The sequence below is a fragment of the Chroicocephalus ridibundus genome, chromosome 4, assembly GCF_963924245.1.
Source record: "Chroicocephalus ridibundus chromosome 4, bChrRid1.1, whole genome shotgun sequence".
Lineage (NCBI taxonomy): Eukaryota > Metazoa > Chordata > Aves > Charadriiformes > Laridae > Chroicocephalus > Chroicocephalus ridibundus.
Genome location: NC_086287.1, coordinates 88,137,820 through 88,164,176, shown reverse-complemented (window position 1 = coordinate 88,164,176; position 26,357 = coordinate 88,137,820). Strand labels below are relative to the sequence as shown.

Here is a 26,357-nt window from a genome sequence, read left to right as displayed (position 1 = left end):
TATTTATTGTTTAAAGACAGGAAATGCTTTAGAAGGGAAAATATCTCTGATCTGTCTAATCCACTGCCCCAAACTGGTTACCACAACCCCCCTGGTAAAGGAGGTAGATAGAGGAGATGACCTCCAGCTCACCTCGGCTTCCATTGTGCTCTCCAGCTTGTGTGACAACTGGGGCAGCCAGGCACCTTAAACTGACACAGCTACCGTTCATTTTCATGGTGTGACCCTGGGACAAGGGAGATTTTGAGTCAGATTGGACTGAGACTCATAGTGTAAAACTCCCTAGCACAAAAGGGAGATCATCAGGTGAGGGACATTTCTCCAAGTGCAGCTGAAACCATCAGAAACAAGTTCTGCATTGATTTCCAGCCTGGACTAGTCCCATTCACTTCAATACTTCAATTTCCTTTCAGGTTATTTAGGTCTTTGGTCCTTTACTGAAGTTTTCTGTAGAAGGGAAAGTGTAACCCAAATAGCATGGACTAGATTAGTCCAGACCAGAACCTGGTGCTGCATTTGGCTCAATGCATGTAAGCCATGGTGTGAACGTCAGCTCCTTTACGGACATCAGTATCAAAGCTGTATCTTCTTCCCAGGCAACATAATCTTTGTTTGATTCTTTTGTTTGTTTGTTTGTTTTCCCATGAAGCTACCTTTAAAAATAATAGAAAATAACAACATATTCTGTCCAAGTGAATGGTCCTTTGGAAGCTGAATGGCTGATACCTGACTCCGCTTCTCCCGGCATCATCACGAGAGCTCTGGTCCTTTTGATGAAGCCCCGTGTGTCGGCCCCCCATCTCGGCCCCCCTCCTGCCCCACTGGAGCCCCCCCATCTCTGCAGATGGCCACAGGTGTGCCGGGTGCCCCGGCGCTGCCGCTTCCTCGCTTCCCCCGAGCTCCGGGGGGGGCCGCACGCCACCCCCTTTCCCAGGTGCCTCCCCGCCAGCCCCGGCCCCGGCCCGGCCCGGCCCCGCCGCCGCCTCCCCATTGGTCCCGCCCGCTCCGCTCCGCGTCGCCCCCCGGGCGGCGGCCGCGCCGAGACGCGGCGCCGGAGGCAGCGCTGCCCCGCGGCGGCGGCGGCGGCTTAAAGCGTGCGCGGCGGCGGCGAGGGCGCGCTCACCTGGGCGCCGCTCCATGGGCTCCGCCGCCGCGCAGGGCGGGGGCGCGGTGTTGCGGGCAGGCCGGCGCGGCCGCTGCTGCGGGGCAGAGCCCAGGTGACCATGCGGGGGATCCGGGCTCGGCCGCCTCACGCTCCGGGGAGCAGGTAGCACGGCCAGGTGCGCGGCGGAACATGGACTGTCTCCTGCTTGTCGTCTGGACTGTACCTGTTGCGATTCTCGGCGGCAGCTCCATGCAATTCCCGGCTCTCCCGTGGCTTGGAAGCACTGTAAAGGCAGGTCGAGAGCACTTTCTTTTGCAGTCGCCTAGTGTGCTTTCATACCAGGTTACTGCAGTTTCTGGTGCCTTGTCTTTCTGCCTCCCCTTGTCAAGTAAATCTCGCCCAATACTCCTTTTCTCTCTCTCTTTTTTTTTTTTTTTTTTTTTGTTTTGTTCTCTTGCAGACCCTTCAGCTGTGCTGCCTCTGTTGCATGTCTCATGCAGCAGCTTTAACCAGCGACAGCATCAGTGAATTGAATCATGGTTTGTATAGCTCTTTCTGTGTCTGTGTATATGAACATTTGCATGGATGCTTTTTTTTTTTTCTTGGTGGACTGAGCATTTAAAGGGAAGAAGCCACAGTGTTCGGGGAACATAAAGTGAAAGCGAGTTGGCTGCTGTGAGATAGCTAACCATGGGCAGAGATTAATTTGTTAAGCCCTGTGTGCAAAAGCTAAAAGGAACAACATGTAACAGCGAAGCAAATGAATGAGATGGTAAATACATCCACATTTACATGTGCAATTAGAAAGATGAATGTGTACGTAGCCACAACAACAAAACCTCCGGTGTCTGTTATGGAAGCAATGAGACAAAAGTAATGAAAAGATTTGGGTGGGAGAGTGGAAGAAGCTGTGCAATGCAGGATAAGGGAAAACAAACTTGGAAAGAAAGGACTTGGTGAGTGAGAGCTCAGGAGCTTTTTGTTCCCAGGTTGCAGAGGCTAACACTTAGATGCTGATGACTTTGGGAAGTTTGAAGTGCAGTATATGCTTTTTATTGGGTGTGAGTGGGAACAAAGTACAATAGAGAACCACACCAGGGTGCGGAAAGGAAAGCCCTCTTGCACCCTATCCTCTGATCACTGGGGGATTCCCTCTTCCAGCAGCTGCATGCATTTTTTGGCTACCAGCCTGCTTAGTGTCCTCAACTTCTGCCGTTGATTAACACCACTCGAGGAAAGTGAAAGTTCTTGATGTATTGTTTCCACTGTCTAAGGAAAAACAACCTAATGGTGGTTATGTTTTCAGCTTAATGTGTGTCCAATAAAGTCTATTCAGGCAAAGAGACTGATAGTTTTTGCAACATCTGTTACAACACAAGCAGGAGGGTGTTTTCTACTTTTTAATGGTGTTATTTCAATTTAGGAAGAGAAGCGGCTTGTTTTACTGTCAAGTGCATGGACATTTTAAAGTATTCACAGAGAAATACAGCTCAAAAATGCAAGGGGATTGGGAAGCAATCTATTCAGCGTAATTACTCATATAACCAGGAATAGCTACAGAGGTCCTAGTTCAGCAAACTAAAATTCAGACCCAGCTTCCAGGATACACGTGATACCTGTTTGGCTACATCAACAGCAATGGTGATGTACTTCAAGCTGGTCACCTGCCGAGGCAGCTAGCTGAATCTTGGCCTCTATTTTTTCACTTCTTAGGTGGCTGTGAGTAGATCCTAGTTGTCTCCTCACAAATGGTTTCGTAATTTTTCACATATTTTATCCAAAACAGTAAACTTCTTTGACATGCAATTAGCAATGGCTGACTAAAGGTTATTAGGTAGGATGTAATCTCTTTCTGCTGAAGGTCAGTTACAATTTGAAACCCAGTCTAATCAAGTCACTACAAAGAGATGAGGTCTCACTCAGTTAAGGCATTAATAAATTAATCCTTTAATCCATTTGAACAAGTGGTACAGTTCTACAAAGTCTCAGTCATGGTTGCCCCTACAGTGATATAATATTTGCTGCATTCTTAGGGAAGGAAAAAACCTCTCAAACCAGAGCGGCCTTCACATTTGACAGCAATTAATACAGGGGGAGGGGAAAGTCTACAGATCTGCTGGTGATGACAAATGTCTTCAGAAGAGTGATTGTGGGAATGTTCACAGCTATGCTAGTTACTCTGTACCTCTCAGTGGGGCAGAAAGGAAACAAACACTGTTTGAGAGCCTGTGTGATTTACAGGGGGCAGTTTATGCAGTCAAGCCTATACACACATAGCCTGCAGAGCTTTCGGGCCGTTCCCTGAATGGGGGAATGCTTCGTGCCATAGGGAAAGCCTGATGCTTACCATGTTAGAATGACACTTACCCTATTTGTTGGATACAAAAGCTGATGGCTAACTTTCTATTGTTACAGATTATGTATTTGTGACACCTGTCAAAGTGGATTCCAGTGGATCGTACATTTCACATGATGTTTTGCACAGTACTAGGAGAAAGAGATCAACTCAGAGTTCAAAGAGTTCCTTGCACTACAAATTTTCAGCATTTGGACAGGAACTTCACTTAGAACTTAAACCCTCGACCATTTTAAGCAACAGTTTCATTGTCCAGGTACTTGGGAAAGATGGAGTCTCAAATTCTCAGGAACATGACATTGAGCAGTGCTTCTACCAGGGATTTATAAGGAATGATAGCACCTCTTCAGTAGCCATATCTACATGTGTAGGCTTGGTAAGTGTTTATTTAAAACAAATCAGCATTAAAAGTATTGTCATATGTGGAATAGTAGCTAAAGGTATGCAATTCATATAATATTCAGGATACCATACACCATTTGGTGATTTTCCTAATACCACTAGTTGCTATTGCATTTAACGGAAGAAGTTTAGCTATGGCCAATGCACTGCATCAGACCCTTTGTATTTTTTGATCACAGTCTTTCAGGAAAAAAAAAACAGAAGCCTGGCTGGTAGTCGTAGTAATTATCCCGTAGCACTTTTCATTTTTTGTAGTTTGTGATAGTTTGTACATTTTTGCTTGATCTTAAGTAAATACTCTTCCTGCCTTTGTGAACTACTATAAGTAAAACCCAAAATCAATCCATAAGCTTGTGAGAAAAAAAATATTATACCTAGGTTTGTCAATTGCTTTAAGGAAGGGTGAATTTCCTAGCTCAGCAGGAGTTATGAACCAATTTCCCTTTGTTTCCTTTGACATTTCCAGCCTTATTCGCATTTATAAGTCTTGATTAGTTTATCTCTTATGAATGTGTTAAATATTATCATTGCATATTTTCCATTTATGGCTGTCCTCCAAGATAATGAAAAATTATTACTCGTAAATGATTTTTTTCCAAATAAGTTTGACAGTGCACATTGCCTGCAGAGAAGTCTTTACTGATGCAATTCAGAAGAATAATCTACAGAATTAATAGTTATTTATGTTTTTTTAGGTTTAAGCCCTTGCACTTGCAAAGCAATCTCCTATGGATGCAGATTAAAGCAGTGACATTTAATAGTGTTAGGTAAATGAAGCTTTCTGTATGCTTTGTGGTCGACTGAGGTCCAGAGGATATGTTGGGTCACCCTCTAGAAATCTGTTTTGCAAAGGTACTTGTCCATAAGGGCTATTAAACTCTGTGATGGGACTAAAAAAGGAGCACTTGAGACACCCAGTGTTTCCTTTGAAACAGTAATCAGTGATTTAAGAAGACTGTTCATTAGGAAGGGCTGATGAATACTGATAACTGATTGAAGTAGTCTGGATTATATTTTGAATGCCCTACTTTTTTTCTCAGCAAATTAGAGGAATTAGTATCTTATAGTTCATTTGAACAGTTGCAAATGCGACTTTGGAGCAGGTGCCAGGAACTGGAATGAAGTTTTCCTTTGTGTTTTAAGTTGTGTTTGGAGTGCTGAATGTGCTTAGTTTTTTCTGTGGAAGCTCCGTTTTCACAACTGCTAGCTTTTACCATATTTATTCAGAAAAAAGCCCTGTTTTCACTTATTGCAGTTTGTCGTTTCCTCTAAGAGAAATGCTCTACCTACACACAACAGTTACACTTTGGATGATCGCCCCTGTTTGGTCACGTTTTGTTTTTTAACATGCTTTATGAGCTAAGTGAAGCTGGGCTTGTCAAGTCTTGTCTGGAGAAGGAAGGTTCAAGTCTGCCTTAGGTCACAGAGAAACAGAATGTGGTGATCTTAACTGAGACTGAAATGGATCTTTTACCACTGTCTCGACATAGAGATTGTTATGACTGGTAAGCTTCACTTAGACAAGATCCAGAAACTGATCAAAAGAGAATAAATATTGTGGCATGAACAAATTTATTATGGCAGAACCTTTTTCAGTACCGAGATTATCACCAATTAGAATCTCTCTCTTTCCTTAATCAGTTCCAAGGTTCAATAGATTTCACCTTAAATTGTTACTTTAAACTGGTAAATGAAGTAGATCTTTACGAATAATAATCTCCTGCAGAGTAGCTATCACAAATAAGGTATAATTGTTCCTTTCTATCCATTTATTAATTTCAGCGCACCTAATGTGTCCCAGGCAAATTATCAACAGGATTCTTAGTCTCTCAGTCTGCCTTCTTCAAAATGTGTCGTCAGCTGTCTGTAATGACAACCACGTCATTTTTACTGTGATCCAAATTCAGTAATCATATGTTAAGTCTGGACGCTGTGCCCTGATCAAGAGAACCTTGTGAATAGCTTCTATATCCTCTTTGCGCCAACTACTTTTGTCACTTGGTTGCCCTTCTTTCCTATTTGCTTTGTTCACTGCAATTAAACCGAAAGTGTTGTTTCTTCTATATGGTTGGTAGCACTAATCTTTCCATTGTTCCTTTCATTAGCAATAGCTTCTCTACAATAAAACTGCAGTGACCCATTCTTTCAAGCCTGGAACACCACAATGTGATTTGGAAGCAATTGCATTTCAATAGACTACGGGGACTCTTTGATCTAATTTTTTGGATGACCTAGAGTATTCAGTCATTCAGCTGTCTGTTATCTGCCGTTGCCTGCAGAGTAGACTTTTGAGAGGGTCTATATGAAATGGTTTGTTAGGCAGGATGACCTTAACTTAACACTGGAAAGGAGCAAGAGTTTGTTGCTTTGGTATAGATCTATTAAGGGATGTGTGTATCTTAGTCAAGTTTTAATAGCTTAGTTAACAGTAAGGCCCCACTTCTTTATGCTGATTTGTTGTTTTGAGACCAAGCGTTTCCATCAGTCAACACAATTTTCTTGATGTGTCGCAAGGCAAAACTGGATCTATGATCTTTTTATGATCCTGGCATTTTAGGAGAATGTGTGCAGGTTTACTCTCAGTACTGTTTCTTGCCTTTTCACCACCAAAGTGTTTAGGTGCTTTGATTTTTAACAGGAAACTTGTTTTCTTCTCTCTTCTGCCCTTTCCTGCTTCAGTCGGCATCCTTTACTTGCTGGAGCATCTGTTATGCAGCAAGAAAGCTATGATTTTTATTTTTTTTTTAAATTAAATTAACGTGTATGCAAGAAATCTCGTTTAGATCTTCCTAACTGTCTATTTCAACACCAGGCATTGAGTACCAGCATCATACTTACTTAACGATAAAAGAGTATGACAGATTTATTAAAATTCCGGCTTACATCACATGGATTTGCTCAGTCATTTTATCACAAATGTTCAAAAGGTGGATGTACTTTGTTTATGTTCAGAAAAATGTGTTCTGGACTATCTGTGGAGAATATGATACATTCCCTCCAAAGAAGTTGTGATCATTTTTTTTTTTTTTATTTTCATGTATTTTGTTAACACATTCTCACTCTCAGAGGTATTTTTTTAAACTCTTACAACTTTGGGTCAATGAGTTCATTAATGTTGGCAAATACAAAGCTAGTTTCTCTCTTTGACATCATCTTCATGTGGCCCAAATAGAAATGAATGCAAAATTTTGAACTCCTTTCTCCTCTGATATTCATTATTACTTCTAATAAAACTCTTCTGTTATTCCAGCATGACTTCTTGGAGTTTCCTTCAATCCCTTGTGCTCTCCCAATTGATATATCCAGGCCATTGGTTTGTCTTGCTGCTTCATCCTCTGTTTATGTTCTCCAATTCAAGCTGTTCATTCTTCCCAAATTAAATTTTTTTCTAAACTATGTTTTTATTACTATTATTATTTAGTAATATTTTATTACTTATAATTGCCTTTGGCTATTGAATTGGAGGCAGACTATGCCAAATCCACAGAATGCAGGGGCTTTCAGTTTTTCTGAAGGAGATGGTGCTGGCTACTGTTAGAATAAGAAACTGTTTTTTAGGACTGTGGCTGTATCTGTATTCCTACCTCATTCCTCTTGCCTCATCCACATGTTTTGCTATCTCATCTGCATTAAAAAACATATCTCTTGTAGGGTCACAATCTTTAACTCCCCTTTCATGATGATATTGTCTCTAAAAGCCTTACTACTGTATACCTAGTTGATGTGTAAACTGGGTGTTGTTTGTCTCTCTTTATATGCTAGGTTTTGTCTCCTTATGGGCTGTTTATGTTAGGACTGTGTATACATAATCTCTTGTATAAAGCGAGTTGTTTGCAGTCACACAGTAAATCAGGGCAAGATACAAGAGAACCCCAGAGTTGTCAGTAGTCCACTTGTGTTCTACAGAACTGGACAGAAGTCACATTTCCCTTGTGAACACGAACTCTCTCTTACAAAGTCAAACAAGTTTACGCTACAGTCCAATACACAACATAGAAAATAATGAATGTAATGAATGAGTAGTTTATTATATGGCATTTGCTGCTATTTGGTGGAGGAGACAAGTGAGAGTATATAGCGAGTACAAAACATGCACCCAGAGGAAAGAAACATACGTACAACATACAGGAACTCTCCTACCGTTACATCGCAGAGGAAACATGCGTGTGTATTTTGGGTCAGGGAGAAAATCAGTGCAATTCAGTGGAACAGATCAGGTCCTTTAAAACTGTATGATATGCAGTTTTACTGTTTGGGCCAAATTCAGCCCTAAGCAGATGCACTAGCATGGAGGCCTAGGATGCTGCACCTGCTTACACTAGAGGTGAATGTGGGCTATTCTCTCCCTTCTATTTATGTACCTCAATTAGAAGAGTGGAGTCAGCTTCATGCACTAGCTAGTGCCCTCCTTTGTTTTTGGTAAGACGTGATTGAATCTTTCATTATAAGGGGCCTCTTTCGCTTGTCTCAAGTTCTGCTATGTTTGTTAGTGTCTAGTCAAGGGAAGAGAAAGAGGAGGGGAGGATGAATCATGTTACACTCACCGAGCTGTCAGAGGAGTCTACGACTGGAGAAAGGGTTAGATGTAGCACTGAGAGATAAACAGGAGGTGTATTAATTCAATGGAAGTTGTGTGTGCATGTCTGAGGGCAGGACTTTGCTCAAAGTATCAAAGAAGCCACAAAATTAAAGCTGCTTAATGCAGTCTGGCCACCTAAGAGGCAGGCAGGCAAGGCAACTCATGTACCCATTCTTTGTAGTCGTTTAATTGCACCCTGTATTAGCATTATTTAAGTTCATGCTAACAACAGCCTCTTATTCCTAGAGCTCACACTTTAAGTCCAATTAAATATGTTGAGACAAATCCCAAGGTTCTTATGCAGACAAACTCCCATCAAAATCAGTGAGCCAGACTGCTGGTAAAAGTACAAAATAATTGCTGTTCGCAATGAGGTTCCTTTAGAAACCTACAGCTGTAAAAATAGGACAAAATTTGTCCCAGTGGGACCTTGAAGAGAAACTAAGTACAGAATCGACGATTTGACTCATTCTCAAAACTATTTTTAGTCGATCCACAAGTCAATATACAAATCCTATATTTTCTGCCATTATACCAGCACAACATGATCAGCATCTGGCATACAAGTTGTTTGACTTTCATTATATTCACACACTGTTACATCTCCATCCTTTATAAAATGCAAACCGTGTTTTACAGGATCATCATTTAGTCCACCATTTTGACGGACGCTTTGCCATTATTCAGTCCATGATAAGGTAAAGATAAAAATAAGAAAAACCTTTACAGAAAAATGAGGTGACAACAAGAAGAAGCCATACTCTTGAAGACATTTTAAATTATGCTAGACAGATACAATACACTGTTTCTGGTCTCAGCCTTGAATTGACTGCTGATGGGGAATGAATTGTGTGATTAGATTATTGATTGCCCTTCTCCATATCTGTCTGATAAGCTTTCTGTTTAACTCTGGCTTTATCTCTGCAAGACAAAACCAGTATTATTCCAGGCATTTTTACCCAACTGATTCCTGATGCTTAAGAAATGGAATTAAAGAGGATTAATGATAGAGAAATAATCTGCTTCCACTGGACTGGAAAAGTAAGAGAGGTTGCATTTCTTCCAGGTTTTATATTAAAAACTATATTTTAAAAGTATTGTTTGTCAGTGTATTTCAGACCAAACTTCAGGCTGTTACAAGCACCACTGCTTGCACCCTTAAAGCAGTTCCAGAAACAGGGAGCCAACCATTTGTACATAGATACTTCATCCTGGCCTTTCCTGTTGAGCAGCAGTCTTATCATAATTTCTAAAGGAATTAGTAGACTCTGTCTATACTTGAAACATCAGCATTTTTCTTGCTGCAGCAAAGTCTTTCCAAAAAGCTTAGTTCCCACACTTTCCCTAGTCCATTAGAGAGAAGCTTATAGTCAAATGCCCTCATGCGGGTCAGGAAAGGATGACCTGTCTGCACAGACTTGACCTCTTCATAACAGGATGTCTTTGATGTAAATGAGGATTTTTATTTTAAGCGCCACTATTTTCATTTAGACCATGCCATCTCTGCTGCTGAGATGCAACATATTCTCTTCTGCACAGCTGTGAACTGCTGAACATCTAAAATGTTTCTCTTTTTAGAGGTAGATTCAAATAGCTAATAGCAGCTTTCGGTCACTAATAATTAACCTAAACAAGGTTTTATTTCTGTCTTTTCCCCCTTCTTCCTGCACTTCAGAAGTGTTTGAGGAAGATACCAGGTTTGCAGACCTGGACTGTAAAGGCTTTTGTTTACCCAAAACACAATGACAGTCTGTGAAGCTGTAGTTCCAGCCCAACTCAAGCAGCCCACTCCTAGAGCTGTGTACCTGACACGCAGCAGTAGAGTGAGTGGAAAGCACAGGAGTACCTTGGTTGTGCCCTGGCCCTGCTGCAGAGACCACTTAATTTGAGCAAACAATGGTATCAAAACTGGTTTTTAAACAGTTTTTTCCCAAGCTTACTTCCTACCCAGCCTCTTGGCAAAACCAGCGCCCTGATTATGATGACAGCTTTGTGATTTGCACGCTTGGACTCAGTTGGGAACTTGACTTTGATTCAATGTAGGCTGCCCAGTCATAACCAGTCTGGATGGTCACTGGGAGTTTGTTACCAACTCTATTAGTCCCTCAGTCATTTTGGCACCTATGGGGTTTTTTTGTCATAGTTATGTTTAAGTCTACAAGGTATTTAAGATAATGTTTTCTAATTTGCAACTTTTTATGGCAGGGTTTGTGTTTCTGATGTAGAGCACGTCCTGTACTATTTGAAAGAGATGGTAGCTTGCTCACTGGGACTGCTGTCCAGTACTGCAAACAGCGAGAGAAGGATGGAGGTCTAAAGACTGTTTTCAATGTCTGTGGTTTTGAAATTTGCTGTCCATGGAGCAGGGCAAGCTAAAAGCAGGGGCCATGCTAGACAAAGGCATCCAAAGCTGTGATGCCCAATAAAGTATTGTTCGATTCTTTAAGACAATTTCAGAGCTGTTTGCATCTGATTTCATTCTCTCCCGAACACGAGTAATGTTGTTGTCTTACAGATATATAGCTCTCTAGGGATTTTCTAGAAAATACCTGCTTTCTCCTTTTGGAAGTTGCAGTGTCCAGTGATAACCTGACAGCAGCCCCATTAAAGTCAGCAGCCTTTTTAGTCATCAGAAGCGTTCCCTTTGACTTGACTCCTGATGACATAGAGAAGCTGTTAGCTCCGGGTGCTTCACTGTGTAATGGTCTTCTCTCGGTGAGCTGGCAGGAGAGGGGTTAAACTTAGTTATCTCTGCAGTGAGAGCTAGCAGTGAACCTACAGTGAGTTTTATCAGCTGAAACTCAGACTTCAGTATCTTTTTTCTAAAAACCCCTCATTTTGGGTTAGGAAGGCTCCGACTAGCTCTTAAATGGTATCTGAATTGAACTTTAATGGATAATTACATTACAAACAAGGCTTTCCTCTGTCTTTTTGATCATGTCACTGGGAGCAGAAATGTTGGTTTTTTCTTGCCTTTTCTTATCCTGTTTTAATCCCAATTCTGTTGCTGCAGGTCTACCATAAATTACAGTATGCTAAAGGAATTTGCTATTGATTTGCTCTGACAGTGATTTGACCAGCTATGTGAATAGCTGATGGAAGCAGAATTTATCTTTGGTTGAGACAGTAGAGCATAGACTAAAGCTTCGAGGTAAACATTTACAGAAGAAACCTGAAATCATAATGCCTTGCAACTCAGCACATTTACAAGCATGTATTAATTAAGCTTCAGTACTGGCTTTACTGTGTGTTAGAGGAGAACAGCATCCTGGCTCATAATAGGTTGACATCAGTAACCTTTTGTTGTTTATCATGCTCGGAAGTCACTAAGAATGAGGGTGAAGAAATGTCAAATAATCAGGTCATATGCAAGTGAATGAGTCTTGATGGTCGAAGCTCAGTACCGTGGGAACCATTATTGTCCAGAGTAATTTCTGGAACATGCAAGTTAATTTCTTTTTTACAATGTTAGTTCATAAGCTAGGGAAATCTACAAACAAGTTGTATAGTCAGATGAAAATCCTTTGCCTAAATCTCATATGTGGCTGCCCAGCTAGTTCCTGCCAAAAAATAGGAAAAGAAAAAAGCTTGATGGCAAAGATAATAGGTCTTGAAGTTATTCTTACTGGAATAACAAGGCCCAGCTCAAACCGACTTAATAGAAGAGGAAGCTGAGGCAATAAAGTGATATTTACTTGCACAGACAATAGGGCGTTGCCTTTTCACTCTTCTGTGGCATTAGCATTTCTAGGTGCCCCACTATGTACACAGCACACTCACGGCTTTATTCTTTGAGGACTGGATTCTTGCTGTTCACAGTGGGATCACTTGAATGCTTGTGCCTGCCTGCCTAATATATGTTAATTGAAGGACTTTTGTGTCTCAACATCTTTATTAATATTAATGGAATGAGATTTTTAATGGACCTATACAAAATATGCTTGACCTAGCTTGAGCCCTCACTTTTGTTTTTATACTCTGCAGCACAGTGTGGCTTCCAACTAATTTAAGAACGTAATATTATATTCTGTGGCAGAATACACAAACTAATGAAACATGGATTACTCTTCAGATCTGCAGTTTCTTTGCCATGAGATATAAAATTTATGTAACACCAGAATATAATTAGTTTATTTTAAATCATGAAATTAAAAACAGATTTGCTTTTTCTTCATGCAGATTATTGCACTTCAGCAGAGAGTGAACATTTAAAAATAATTGTACCTTGAGCAGGCTTGTCTTATGCCACACACTCATTCTTTTTTTAGGAAGAAGTCATCAAAACAGTATGTCTTAAAATTAGGCTACACTAAACCTCAAGAAATATTTCAAGTCAATATTGTAATTAAAGTATAAGCTGGTCATGGTAAGGGACAGGTATAAATGCTGTAACACAGTGTTGGAGAAGAAAGTTTCAACTTTTCTAAAAATGTGGCTACCCACTTTCATTTCTTGTTAACACTTGGTGGAAAGTTATGCCATTTGTTTTGTTAGATGCAAGTATAAATTAAAGGTTAAAATACTGATCTTGGGCTAGGTCCAAGATGAATTTTTGGCAGCCTACTATGGATGATTACAGGATGGACAAGAAAAACGTTTCTGTCACTTTTGCACTTTTTTGCTACTTTTTCTGACAAAGTATCATTCCCTATAGTCCGCTCTACATTATATTTTATGCAATGGATGTCTGTGAAATCACTGTAGAGACCAGCCTACCACACCAGTGTTCCCAGCCCCCAGGTTTTTTTCCTCTGTGTGCTGGCTTCTCTTCATGCTGGAAGCCACGCTGAAGGCCATATGGATATTTTTTACACACCCAACATCATATACTGATGATCAGATTGTTATCCTGCTTCTAGCAGTAAAAGCTTAAGCAAGGGTGCGGAGAAAGGACAGTTTCCAGGCTGAGACATAAGTGAGCAGCTGATGTCTGCTGATTCCTGCAGCACAAGATCTTCCACTCTCATTGACAGGTATTTGCTGGTTTATGGGCATCATCTAAAGCTTATAGCAACTAAAAAGTTTTATGCTGAGTGCTTTGGATCAGAACCTGGCTTCAGGAGAGTTTTCTTCCTACCTACATCACCTTGGCCCTTGAGTCAAGAGGGCACACCGTTTCTGTGGGAAACATTACTACAATTACTACCTGGTTTAGAAAGACGTTTTGCAAATGGAAAATGACCACTGACTCATCAAGAAAGTGAAGCATGTCCATTTCTTCTGGCAGACCCCAAAACATATCTTGTAAATAATCCAAGGTGGTGCTGTATAATCAGATTTCACTGAATCAGAAGTGAGAGGGAGGAAAACGGCCTATTTGAAGGGCAAAGAAACCCATCTGCAGACTGACCCTACACAGTTCTCATGGACCACTCGGACTGGTAACAGCCAGGAGTGAAATGAGGCAGGAGTTCAGGCAGTTTCCCAGAGAACCAGCTGCTGCTACTCCTGCAAGAAAATACACTGAAGTGCTTCACATCTGGTGCCTGCAGCTGCCAGCTATGTTTCAGTGTACTAATTGTTTTCATTCTGCTATGCTGCCAGAGTATTATGACAATGAAGGAGTAAAAGAAGCACAAAGCCACCAAAAAATACGCAGTCAAGAGTAAATATAAAGAGGTTATGTGGTCTAATCCCGATCAAGTCCTGATAAAGTCAAATCTGGCATTGGGAGTAAGAAAGTAGCTTTTGAGGCTTGTTTCCCTTATTAGACAGGAGATGGACTTCACAGTTTTTGTTCTACCAAAATGTGCAATGATATTGTCACTTGTCGTCGTGGGAGCACCTGTAGGAGGCAAGACCTCATTCACCTTCTTCTCTTGGTAGGAGAGATAAGTAATTTCACAGAGGAGAACACATAGTCTGTTACAAAAATACGAAATTGTTAATTGATTCCTCTGGTTCCTGTGATTCCTCCACCTACCAGAGAGACCTGGGTGGTCATTTTAACTGCCTGAGGCACAGAGAGTCCTGCAGGTCTCGCCTAATGAAGATCATGCGTGAACCCAAATACAGAGTGGGAGCCATGACAGAACAGCATACAGTTGGTGCCATGTGTCATTGAACATCAGACTAATGGTATGGTGACAACGGCTCCATCAGCCTGTGTGACAGATGAAATACCAACAAAAGGACAATTTGGAATCAGAATCAGAAGCAGAGGCTGGTAGATTACCATAGACAGTTGAAGCTGGGGTCAAAAATATGCCAGCCTTTGGTCTTGGCCTATCAATATTGCACCGGTTCTACTTACAGGTTCTCAGCTTTTGGGTTATAGTGCCATGAGAAGTTTATTTTTGTTGTAATTTTTGAAGCATTTCTTGAAAACTAGCTTTCTGGTGTGCAGAGTAGCACCACAACACTAAATTAGTTGGAAATAGCTTGAGGGCTGAGGGAATAGTATATTTTTTTTGTTGTGGCTCTTCACATGATTTATTTAATCATTTTAAAGATTACAGTTTGGGAAAGTCAGGAACACACTCTAATGTGAGAAACAAAACAGAAGGAAAATGTTGTTCACCCAGAATGAAGGTCTGTCTTCTGCAAACTAGCATCTGTGCCTCCACACCCGTACTTCTGTGTTAGGTTTAACAGAAGAAGATGTGGAGCGCTTCCCCATGAGTCTGTGTTTCCTGCTCACCATCCGCCTGCTCTGAATGGTGCCCACGTGCTCCAAAATACCTCCACAGGCATGCCACGTGCCCTTAAGGACAGCTCAGCCTCTCTGGACCTGACTTTTTGCATTTTACTTGCCAATGAAAAGGAAGATTAATTTTTGTAACCATACGTATCTATACCAATGCCTTGAATTGGTGCCAGTTCTTTAATCTTGCTTTTACAAAGAGCAGTGCAGTTCAGTGTCCATTGTCTGTGAAAGATTAATATATTTGTATTTCCATAAAGTTGCACAAGGCAATGCTTTTTACAGCTGTTGTCTCTTCTGCCGTTCAATAACTATATTATGTGCTAGCAAAATAGTCATTACCATTTAAATCCATACCTTCATGTTACTTCCAGGAAGGGACTTAGATTTTAAAGAGAAGGTTGATGTGATTTGTCTCTGATTTTTGCAGTAAGTGGACAGAGGTAGGGTTATTGCAAAAAATGATAATGTAGAAGATGTATATCAGTCTTGCATGACTTCTATCGTTATATATTAATATATGTTAAAGGAATAAGTCACTGTAAGTATATAAATTATAGAATTTATTTACTCTTGAAAAAAACATCAAATTTATTTCAGACTGCTGAAATATGTGAGAATTGGTCATAGTATAAATTATTTGAAAAAATATGAAAGTTTAGTGCCCTATTCTAGTTCTTTCAGGGAGTTCAGTGGAGGTTTGTAAAGAGAAGCCCTGGACAGGGGTGATGAAATGTGGAATCTTGGGCTGAAACTATTCCAACAGGATGGGGAGTGTAGTTGGAACCCTCTCTATTTTACCAGTGTTCTTGTGCCTGCTAGCTCTCCCCAGCAAATTGTTTGATTGATTCATAGCAACTGATGGGCAGTTTAAAATTACAAAGCTTTCAATTTCCTTGTTCCTGACAGATAAAGAGGGTGGGCATTTCCTGATTATATTGTATACATTCAAAATATTTAAGTTCCCTATGGTGCTATTTGTGACTAATTTACTTCCATAGCACATTAACACTGCTGGGTTTATGCTGTGGGAGGAGTGTATAGTGTAACATGCTGTGAAGAGAGGAAATGTTTCACAACAAGAGGTCCTTCTGGCTTTTCCTCTGTTTACATTACCACCTGGAAAGAAGAAAAGGTGGAGTAAATGACTGGTGATCCAGATGGATTGCATGAGCAGTCAGGTCTTTAGTCATGACACATTAAGCTGGGCAAATTCTCACTGAGAAGCGGCAGGATTGCACTTTAACTCCTGGAAGCACCATATAATCTTATGTAAGAAAATATGTAGGCACAAATAGGGCTTGACTACCTTCATGCCAGTAGTCTTTTGGCGGGCAATGCTCCTTTAGTGGCCACTGAGCAGCCAGATTATTTTGGGGGGAAGTCAGGGATACACTAATGTGAGGGACAAGGTCTAGCAGAGCAGTTAAAATCTGAGAATGATAAATCAGTGTCTGTGAAAGTGACGTGGAGCTTCGGAAAGACTCAGAATAGGAGGACCATATTTTTCACTTTTCATGTTCAATTTTCTAATTCTTGCCAATGAAAATAAACAAATTATCTCTTGTTTGTGGGCGTTGGTGTGCTTTGACACACTACTTATTTGACTCATGCAGCACTTCTCAGCCCATCAAGTGTATCCTGATTTGTAAGTAAAGGCTGAAGATACAACAGCAGCTAAGCTGTGCAGCACTTCTCTCAAGTAATGCCTGAAGTCCCCAGAGAGCAGCCACTGGCTGCGGTGTGGCATGGTGTGAACTCAGGTCATGTCTTCCGTGGTGTCAGGACAGAGCAGGGAGCACAGTCGGGTCCTGGGACTAGGGACTACATAGGAGACTGAAGTGTCTGTAACTCTCACACACTTCCCTGGTGTCCCAGAGCCTCTGTGACCCTGACAGCACATTCCTCTTCTTGGAGCTTTTTTCTTAACCTGTGCTTAACCTGACCTTTGCTTAACCTACTGTTCAGTAGATTCATTGCAGAAAGAAGGTCAGGCTGCTTAGGAAATTTTGCCTCCTAAATCTTCTGCTGATTTTTTTTTTCTTACCATCCTTTTATAACTTTGCAGCATGTTGAGCTGGCAACAAATTTCATGTAATTGTATCTCCCATGACTTTAATGCAATCTTATTTCAATAAGAAGGCCTATAGTGTTTAATGTAGTGGCAATATCCATGGCAATAGATTTCTAGATTTCTTGGACCAATTTAATATAAAGAATATCTCATAGAAGAAAAAGTTGCTTTCAGACACAACCCTCCCTTTGTCACTTTATCTTTTCTATGTCCTAAGATCTCAGAGATCATCACAGAGTTACACAGGTCTTTACACAGGTTACATAGGCTACATATCTACATACGTGCTCCACAGACTATATTTTGAGAGCCTAATATGTAAGGTAGTGCTGAAAACACCCTACTGTCCAAATGCTTTCATGAGGAAATGCTGTTCACTTGCTTGAAAATCATATGGTGCTTATTGACACAGGAATCAAAGGTTTCCCTTCTCAGATCAGTTTCTGTGAGACTCTAGAAATGGGGACTTTTGGGTCCTCTCCTCAGCTGCTTCTTTGTCCTCTGTTCTCAGTTCTGATTCTCAGAGGTGCATAATAGAACAGATTTCTTCAATGAAAAGACATAAGTAAATGCTGCCACACCATCTTTCATACTTAAGACTCATCCCTGCTAAACAGTTACATAAATCACAGGCTTATACTGCTTATGGTAAAATCAGTGTAACCTTTCACGACCAGTTTAGTTCTGCAGGCCTATTCGGTAAGTACAAGTCAAACACGGATCTGAATAACTGGAAACTGTTGTGTTAACACTCTGAATACTGGTTTAGACTTGTACATTGTACTCTGACCCTGTCAGTAGACAAGATGTCAGGAGAGATAAACTGATGGATTGGGTTGAAGAATGGGTTTACCTCATTTTCTGCTGAAATTCTGGACAAATATTAAGGTGGCATTACTGTTTCTATTTTAAGAAGACAGTTATGGCATGATGTTTTATTTAATACCAAACCAGGACCTCTTTGTGGCAGTTTTTGCATGTGATCACAGTTAATTCTACTAGAGAACAGAGATTTCTGTAGTTCGAAAATTATAATGAAAAATGTTTCTCATCAAACTTTCATTTATAATAGTATATAAAATTTTTCTAGTTTGGGACAAATCCACCCAGGTTTTCTGCTTTTAATTTCAATACAGTTACACCAGCAGAGCAGTTAAAGCATGCTCACCTCTATGCATCGTTCTCTTAAAATGGAAACATAGGCTAATTTGTGGGAGAGAGGAGTGCGAATGAGCGTGCACGGTTCTGAAGCGGGACAGGAATTAGTGCAGTATGTCTGAGCACTGCTGATTGGTAGCATTTGGCTACAGGTAGGCAAACAAAGAATCTTTGGACCCATGGTATACTTGGCAATATAACATTGTGATGGCAGGTTCTGTTGCTGTAAACGGTGCCTACAAATACGAGGCTTTTTCATGACTTGGAATATAGGTGTAAGTTACTACATTTATCTCAGCAAATAACTCACTTCCTATTCAAATGCCCACTGTAAACTAAGATCCGGATGCTAAGGGTGTTTGTATGGTTTTTATGGTTATCTAAAGTTACACGGAGTTGCCATCATACATGTTTCTTAGTGTTGTGAAAAACTGAGAAAATGGTATGATCTTATTTTAAATCAGTGCACGTTTGGGGTGATGCTGCCCTGTATTTCAGGTTTAATAGTATGAACTGCACTCAAGGCTTTACCGACCTATAGGAATGTGTAAAGCAGGAAGCATAGCAAGGGAGTGCCTAGTTAGGAGCAAACCTATCAGCCTTCTCAGACTCCAGTGAATGTGACTGCATATTTCTGGGCCACTTACCATGTAGCATTGTTCTTCCTTGAGTGGGGTCATGTGGCAGAAGCCCATCCAGGGATGTGATGAGGGACAGATCATGGGCAGAGCCATGTTTGAGGAATGTGTCTTTGAACAGGGTGCTCACCAGCATGGAAACCTGCTAGGTGGCACATACCTAGTGCTGTGACCCCCTGTGCTTAGTGCAACTGGTCACTGGAGTTCAAGGAGTCACATCCTGAAGACTGGGCCTGCACCTCAAAGTGAGGAAGATGAAGGCATTTTAATAGGACAAACCAACTGGAGTCAAATGTGAGCCCTCACAAGTGTCTCTTGCGCATTTACTGGCTTGATTACAAAACCCTGCCTTCAAAACTGAGAAACGAGGAACAGAGAAGCTGAGTTGCTGAAGAACTGGGAGTTTAATCCAGATAACCCAGGCGCCAGCCTGACATTCTCACTCTTGGACCATCTTTGCTTCTTGTTTTCCATCCCCTTAATGGCCTAAGCTCTTTTGTTCCCCTCCCTTTCTCCTTCCCACAAAGATATTTCAGCATATGTATATGTCTGTGTATGTGGAATATCAGCAAAGCTGATACTTTGCTCCCTACAGAGTTCCTTGTGACCACTCTCTCATGTAACTAATCCATAGCAATGTATACTCCAACAAGGAAAATTAAAAGGTTGGGAACCACTGACCTAACTTCTTAGTAAGCAATACAGCTGGCAATCAGATGTAACCCGAGCTCCTCGTTATTGGAGCTGCCTGAGCTATTCATAGCAAAGTAAAATTGCTGTGGGAATTGAGCTGGATTTATTTTGTTTGAATGCAAATTATCCCAGGTCAGACAGACTCAGATCTTCTGCCCCCTCGAATTCATTTGCATCAGCTCTGCCAGGCTGAAGCTTTTATCTGGAGGATCTTCGCTGGGGAAAAGTGGCTATGGGCAGTGAACCGCCAACGTCTAGAGCATTTGCCTTGCTGCTTTGATGACGTCAGTGTAAGTCACTCTGAAGCCAAGACCTCTGGACATAGTGAAGGGTCTACCATTAGCTAGCCCTAAGTGGTGTCCAAGTGCATTGGGTGTCTTTATTGGCTGCAACTTCAACAGGGTTGTCTTGTAAGGGAGAGGGAGTCTTTAGGCCTGTCTGCCACCCTTACTCATGATATGAAATGTTCTTCAGAAGGATCCAGCTGGCAAAGTCTCATCATCACAGGGAAAGCTCTATTTTCACTGGAAAAAACCCACCCAAGTTTTATTCTAGTACACATGATCACAAAGGGTAAAAAATGTCTTGAAAACTCAATTTAAAATGGTTACAAGAAATTAGAAAGAAAATAAAACACTAAAGCCCTTCAGCATTATTTTAAAAAATCTCATAATTTATGGTGGTGTTTTCTGCAAGGTCTGATTAATGACTTTTAATGTTTGGAGTTGCATGTTTGATAGGGAGGAATGTTCCTGATTGGAAACACTGAAGCAAGGATCTGTTAATGCTAAGTACCTACAGAAAAGAATTTTATAAGTACTGATTTTAGTTATCTGTCATTAGTACTTTTTTTTAAGCTGTTTATTTTCTGTGTCACCATGCCCTACTCTTATTGTTTCTGCCTTTGTCACAACTACAGGAGCATAAAATTCATTAAGAAGGCATGCACTTTCTGTAGAATACTAGTACATTTGAATTCCATCCACATAACATCGATTAGCTGTACACAAAGGAGGAGGAGAATCTTGCCCGGACATTTTCATTGCACCTAATCCTTCGAGTAATTCATAGCAAACCATCCTTAGGGTGAAATTCTGCCCTGTCCAAAGGTCTGTTAAAGATCTAGGCACCTTGAAGTCACATTTCAGAGATTTAAGAGGAACATACATGGTGCTTTTTTTGGTGCGATTACTCAGAATGAGAGGACAGGGAGGGCTGCATTTTCTACACTTTAAAATTTGGAAAAGGTACACCTCTTCTCATGCTTTAAGGATTCTCTTAAACTGTGCTCTCAGTTACATGGGATGCTAGATTAGGGGACTAAACTATCTTCTGAAGTCAGTTCTGTTATTCTTGATGTAAGTAACTAATCAACTGTAAGACAGTACATGACAAATAGTGGGCTGCCTCTTTTTAGGAAAAGTGAAGCATAAATGCATTCATAAAGCGATTCTGCCGCTTCCTGTTTGCTTTGTGATGGATTTCAGAACTGTCATAACTAATAAAATATCTAGATTTTATCTTACAGTTGCAGGGATTTGCTTAAACAGGCCATACCCAAGTGCTTGTACAGCTACCAGGCCTGAATTTGAGCTGTTGGGTTTAGCTAATTGCTTTCCAGAACCATTATAGCAAGCCAGAGAGCCACACTGATGGAATCATTAATGAAGTGATCTTGAGTGCAACTTGGTAAACCTTTGGCACTTAAATATTATTAGTGTATAGTTAGTGTCATAATGCTGTAGTTTACATTATCATTTATCATGCCTATTTCTGTTTTTCAAAAAAAACCCACCCCAAAACATGAGAAACGAGGGAGGTCACATACTGACAAGCAAGTATTTAATCTGTGGCAAAGCAATCAAGTTTGTGTTAGCTCTAGAATATCTCATTACCCTGCAATAAATACCAATTTAATACATTTAAATACCAATGTGACTGGTTAAATTACCTTAAGTGGAGGAACAAATAAGAATATTTCCTTATTTGCCATATGTTGACAGGGGGTTGCATAAAGATGTTTTAAACAAGTTCAGTCAACTGCAGAAATACAAAGGCACTATTCAGAGATAACACTGTCTTTGTTCATATAGGAATAATTAAAGACATGCAATTTTGTTACCTTGTTTTAATAATTGCTGAATGTTCTGCATAGCACTTCTTTTGAGCAACCAAACAGAGTAGTCTTTCATGACTTACTCAGACGGGCAATTTAAACATCGTACTCTCCTTCTGTCAGATCCTCAGATAATAAAATGCTATATTGTTAACAACGCTTAATGTTTTACATTTGCAAGAAATCTGTATTATGTTAGAAAACAGAATAAATTGAGTTAGTTTTGTGAGTCACCTAGATTCTAAAGAATCATGTGATCTGCTGTGCAATCCTCAAGTCAGAATAGGCAACCAGTGATTGTAGTGCTTCTTTCACGATAAAAATATTTTAGTGTGTATAAAGGCCGTTAAATTAACCTAAACATTTGCTGTGGTACAGAGCCAGATATTCCAATCTGGTGAAAAATCAGTAAAAGTCTGCTGAGGTTATTCTCATCAGCCAAGGAGCCAGTGCAATAAAACATTACATTTGTACTTCCCTAACTCTGGCGCAGTCGTCAGTAACTGCCCATGGACAGACTTGATACTTTTCTGAAGGATGGCTGAATTTGTTTGGCAAACATAAAAGCTAGGGAAAAGTTTCGTTAACTTAAATTCTCTCTTTCATTTAATGTGTTCACATGCCTTTGTGCTGCCTGGTTTGGGATAGGATCAAAAATGAACATGCCCTGAGTTTTACTCATGGGATTCTGACTTCAATAATACATGTGTATTATTGGAAACCTCATGAGAGTCCATTCTCACTGTTTTCCCAGAACATTTTATTTCCCAAATTGGTATAAATGCGCTCTGGAAATGCTTGCAGAGACAATGTTCAGCTTAATGGGAGCTCCTGGATGCTTAACACTCTTTAAAAGTCTGTGATTTATTTAACAACCTGTCTATGGATTTAGGGTCCAGACCTTTCACTTTTTGTTGGAGAATCATGGATCATGTCTCTGTCGCTATGTCTCAGAAACTTGTTTAATTTACCCAGTGCTTCAGTGACGTGGGCGCATCTGTGTGAAGTGCCCTTCCGAGGGGGCAGAAACAGCATAGCAAGGCAAAATATGCCTCAGCTCTGTTAGTTGCTGCTGTCCCCCTTGCAGTTACCACCCAGAAAAGGGGCTGTAGGTCATAGCAGAGAGGGAATGAACTTCTTTAATTACCATGATTTACTGCCATTGGTTTGGCTGTTTGCTCATGATGCTTCCCAAGGGTAAAGATATCTTTCACCTCAGCAAGTCTTTCTGCAATTCGGCTCCTTCTTTCTGCTTTGCCAGTTATGTTACTTGTCAGTTTTTCTACCTAATTTCACATCTTAATTTGCTCATTTTGATTATATTTTCCAGAGCGTTGACATTTTGACCCTAACCTGAGAGTTGCTCAATAACCCATCTCTCAAAAAGTCAGTTAGTGATATCGGGTATCTACAATTCCAGGTCAGGCTGCACTATACTGCTGGCTATAATTCTTGGAGTAGTTTTGCTTGTGAGTGTAGTAAGGTTATAGTCTAGCATGTTTTTCAGACTACCAACTTAACTCATCCCTAGAGGTGAGTCTACTTCATTACACATTCTCTAAAGAAACAATAATTTATTTAAATTGCTGATGATGCAGGACTGCTTTGAACAGCCTTGTACTAATAATGATTGAATATCCTTGCTTTGGAGGAGAGAGGACTCCGTAAGATTAATGTTGACGAACTTGACAGGACTTTAGTCTTCCTGGGATTCCTTGGCATGTGTGAGAAAACTGTATCTTTACCCCATTTTCAGGCTTGACCCAAAACCCATTCTAAACAGCCAGCACTTTTCCTGCTGTCTTGACAGGATTTTGTGTCAGGCTGTTTATATATGCCCAGGTGACTGCCATTTCCACAATGGCAATGGAATTCCTTGGTGGTAGAGACAGGTCTTTTTTGTTTCCTTTGTAATGCCAAAGTGCCAGAGACTTAGCAGAGCATCAGGGCAGAAAATAAGAGTTTGACTTTGATTAAAATGAACTGTAGCTAAGATAATTTCATGAGATTTCACTGCAAAGTGAATGAGAAAAGACTTGAATATGCTGTGACATGAGATGATCCCAATAATATTGTGATGTGAGTACTAGATATATAGGCATCTTTGACCTCAGATAATTTTAAATAACCAGCAACTATAGTTCTTAGGTCATCTGTTCTTCTTGTTCTTTATATTTCAAGGAAGTTCTTAATTTATGTCTTTATTTGTTTTAAGTAGAACTAACAACTGTACTTTATGTCTCTGTACTTTACGTGCTGTAACCCTCGTTAAGATGTGTTTGAATCAATGATTTGTTTTTTTTAGGAGCTGGACAGTTGGGAAATAACACAACAGAAGTCTTGGATCAATGTCCACTGAAATCTGTGGGAAGCTTTATGCCAATTTCAGTTGGCCTTTTGTCAAGTCTTTTAAAACTTTGCATGAATATTTGGAACTATTTTAATGGGTGTGAAACTACATTTAACTCTTCCTTTTGAGAGATTTTTCATTGATTTCTGTGGCCATGGTTTTAGCTGCTAAAAGTTAAGACAGTGTTTTTTTAACACCTAATTTTATGTATATACTTGTAACACTGAATAAAGCATTCTGGACATAAGTAGTATTCCTTAGACAACACGTGCAAACTTTGCAGCCCTTTATTTAGTTGAGATACTCCTGTCTTCGTACAAACTGTAATTTAACTTTGCGTCAGTCAGTATTAAGTAGTTATGTTTAGCAGAGACATTGCAGTTCATTTATTCATATGTTGTAATTCTCAGTTTCATTTCATTATGCTTCTTACCTCCTTATTTGCATCTGGTTTGTGAAACTCCTGTAACTTTAATATGAATATGGCCAAGCTGTTGCCTTTACTTTAATTAGCATGAAAATGCCTTGTATGCAAACAGGGAACCCACACCCCTGAGGCTCTTCTAGTTTAGAGCAAGGGTTTGTCTACTGTCTCAGAACTTAGCTTTGTTAAATTATAGGCAAGAAATGTAAGTTCTGAAAATCCTTCACTCGCTGTCACTGCTGTGTTTCTTATGGAGGGTCTGTCTGTTGGAGATGCTGAAACCTCAAAATGAATTAGGTTTATAGGCTGGTAAGCTGCCAAAGGCTTCACTCAGAGCCTAAGGACACAGGGGGAGATAAATGGGAGCAGCCTTTGTGGTCTTCCAGTAAGAGGCCAATGAGACCTGTATGAAAACCATTCCATGTGGGTCTAAAATCAGTGGAAAATTTACCTGGTTTTGTAGAGATAAGATGAACTTTCAGTGGTTTAAACATTTCTTCTTATTTTTCAGTTTATAATTTAATTTCAATTTAAAAAAATAATGAAGCAGATATTTTATTATCATTTCCCTTGTCCAAATTTCATTTTGAGATTCTTCCCCCTTTTGGAGCACACCAAGAAAACAGAACAAGTGCCTTACCTTGGTGATAACCCCCTGATACTGAGGAATTTCACAAAGACGTATTGGATCTGAAAATTCCTTTAGCCCAGAGCTAAGCAAACATTTCATAAGAAATAACAAGTGGGAGGAATGTTGCTTTCTCATCTCTTTTCAACTTTACTGCAAACAAACTGCAAGTTCTTCCAATTTACTGATTCGGAATTATTTGCTACCCACACAGATCAACTTATGTCTTTCCGTTTACATGGAATATCCCTTACAGAAAGACAGCAAATCTGTGTTGTGAGGGAAGAACAAGAGAACAGCAAATTCCAACTGAGCAATCTCTTGGGTTTTCCTTCCCACCATATTCTCACAAGTACTGCTATTATTAGTGATAGCCACAGTGGGAGAGAGAGGGAACAGAGAGGAGTCCCTGGTCTTTTTCATGCTGTGTTGTCTAGACTTAGTAAAAATGTTAGATTTTGTCGTTCTCCTTCCTCTCATGGTGTTCTAATTGCAGAGAATCTGAAATTAAAATGGAGTTTTGACCTATCTGACCCTCTCCTTGTTGGGTCCCAAACCCATCAAAGTTAATGGAAAGATACCATTGAGTTCAGATTCAAGGAAAATCACATGTATACTTAAAGCTATGCTGGCAAAAGGAAATCTAATGCGTAAATTTCCGTGACAGTTTTCACAGTATTTGTTCATCTACTGAAGTATTTGAGCTGGATAAACATACTGCATCTAACTTACAGTTAGAGACATGTTTCATGTATTTGTAGAAAAAAATTCCCAGAAGCACTTTTTCTTTTAACACTTACACTGCCCAGGAGTACAAACTAGCCAAAATCAGGCCTTCAAGAAACTAGAATTCCTTGGCAGTGTAAAGATAGAAAAGATGATTCTGTGCTAGTATCCTGCCTCTGTGCTCTGGTGTTTCTCAGCTGGCATACTTTACAGCCAACATGACCATAGCCACAGGCCACTTTGCTTTATCTAGGGCTAAAATTCAAGAACCTGCAAGAAAAGTGTCTGGCAGTCATTGCCAATTGCCCCCTTTGCAGCCATCCAGAGGATTGCATCTCTGTCAGAAGCCGGGTCGGCATTCTCAGCATTACTTTGGAATTACCAAAGAGATTATTTTCATATGAATCCTTGAAACCATCCCATACCTGGGAGAAATGGAAAATGCTCTGTGATTGAATGAGTGTC

The 26,357-nt window shown here is 40.3% G+C and overlaps 1 protein-coding gene across 4 annotated transcripts in view; it reads left to right on the top strand.

Annotated features, from left to right (window-relative positions):
• Positions 1-1,040: 1,040 nt before the first annotated feature.
• Positions 1,041-26,357, top strand: part of ADAMTS18 (ADAM metallopeptidase with thrombospondin type 1 motif 18) — a 79,165-nt gene continuing 53,848 nt past the window's right edge. Inside the window, exons 1-3 of one of the 4 annotated variants that reach the window (XM_063334654.1) lie at positions 1,041-1,396; positions 1,566-1,644; positions 3,521-3,837. In XM_063334654.1, coding sequence (XP_063190724.1) covers positions 1,295-1,396; positions 1,566-1,644; positions 3,521-3,837 — 498 coding nt within the window. In that variant the 5' untranslated portion in view covers positions 1,041-1,294. Of the gene's footprint in view, positions 1,448-1,565; positions 1,645-3,520; positions 3,838-26,357 lie in introns of all 4 variants that reach the window. The other 3 variants (XM_063334653.1, XM_063334655.1, XM_063334656.1) reach the window with 3 other exon arrangements.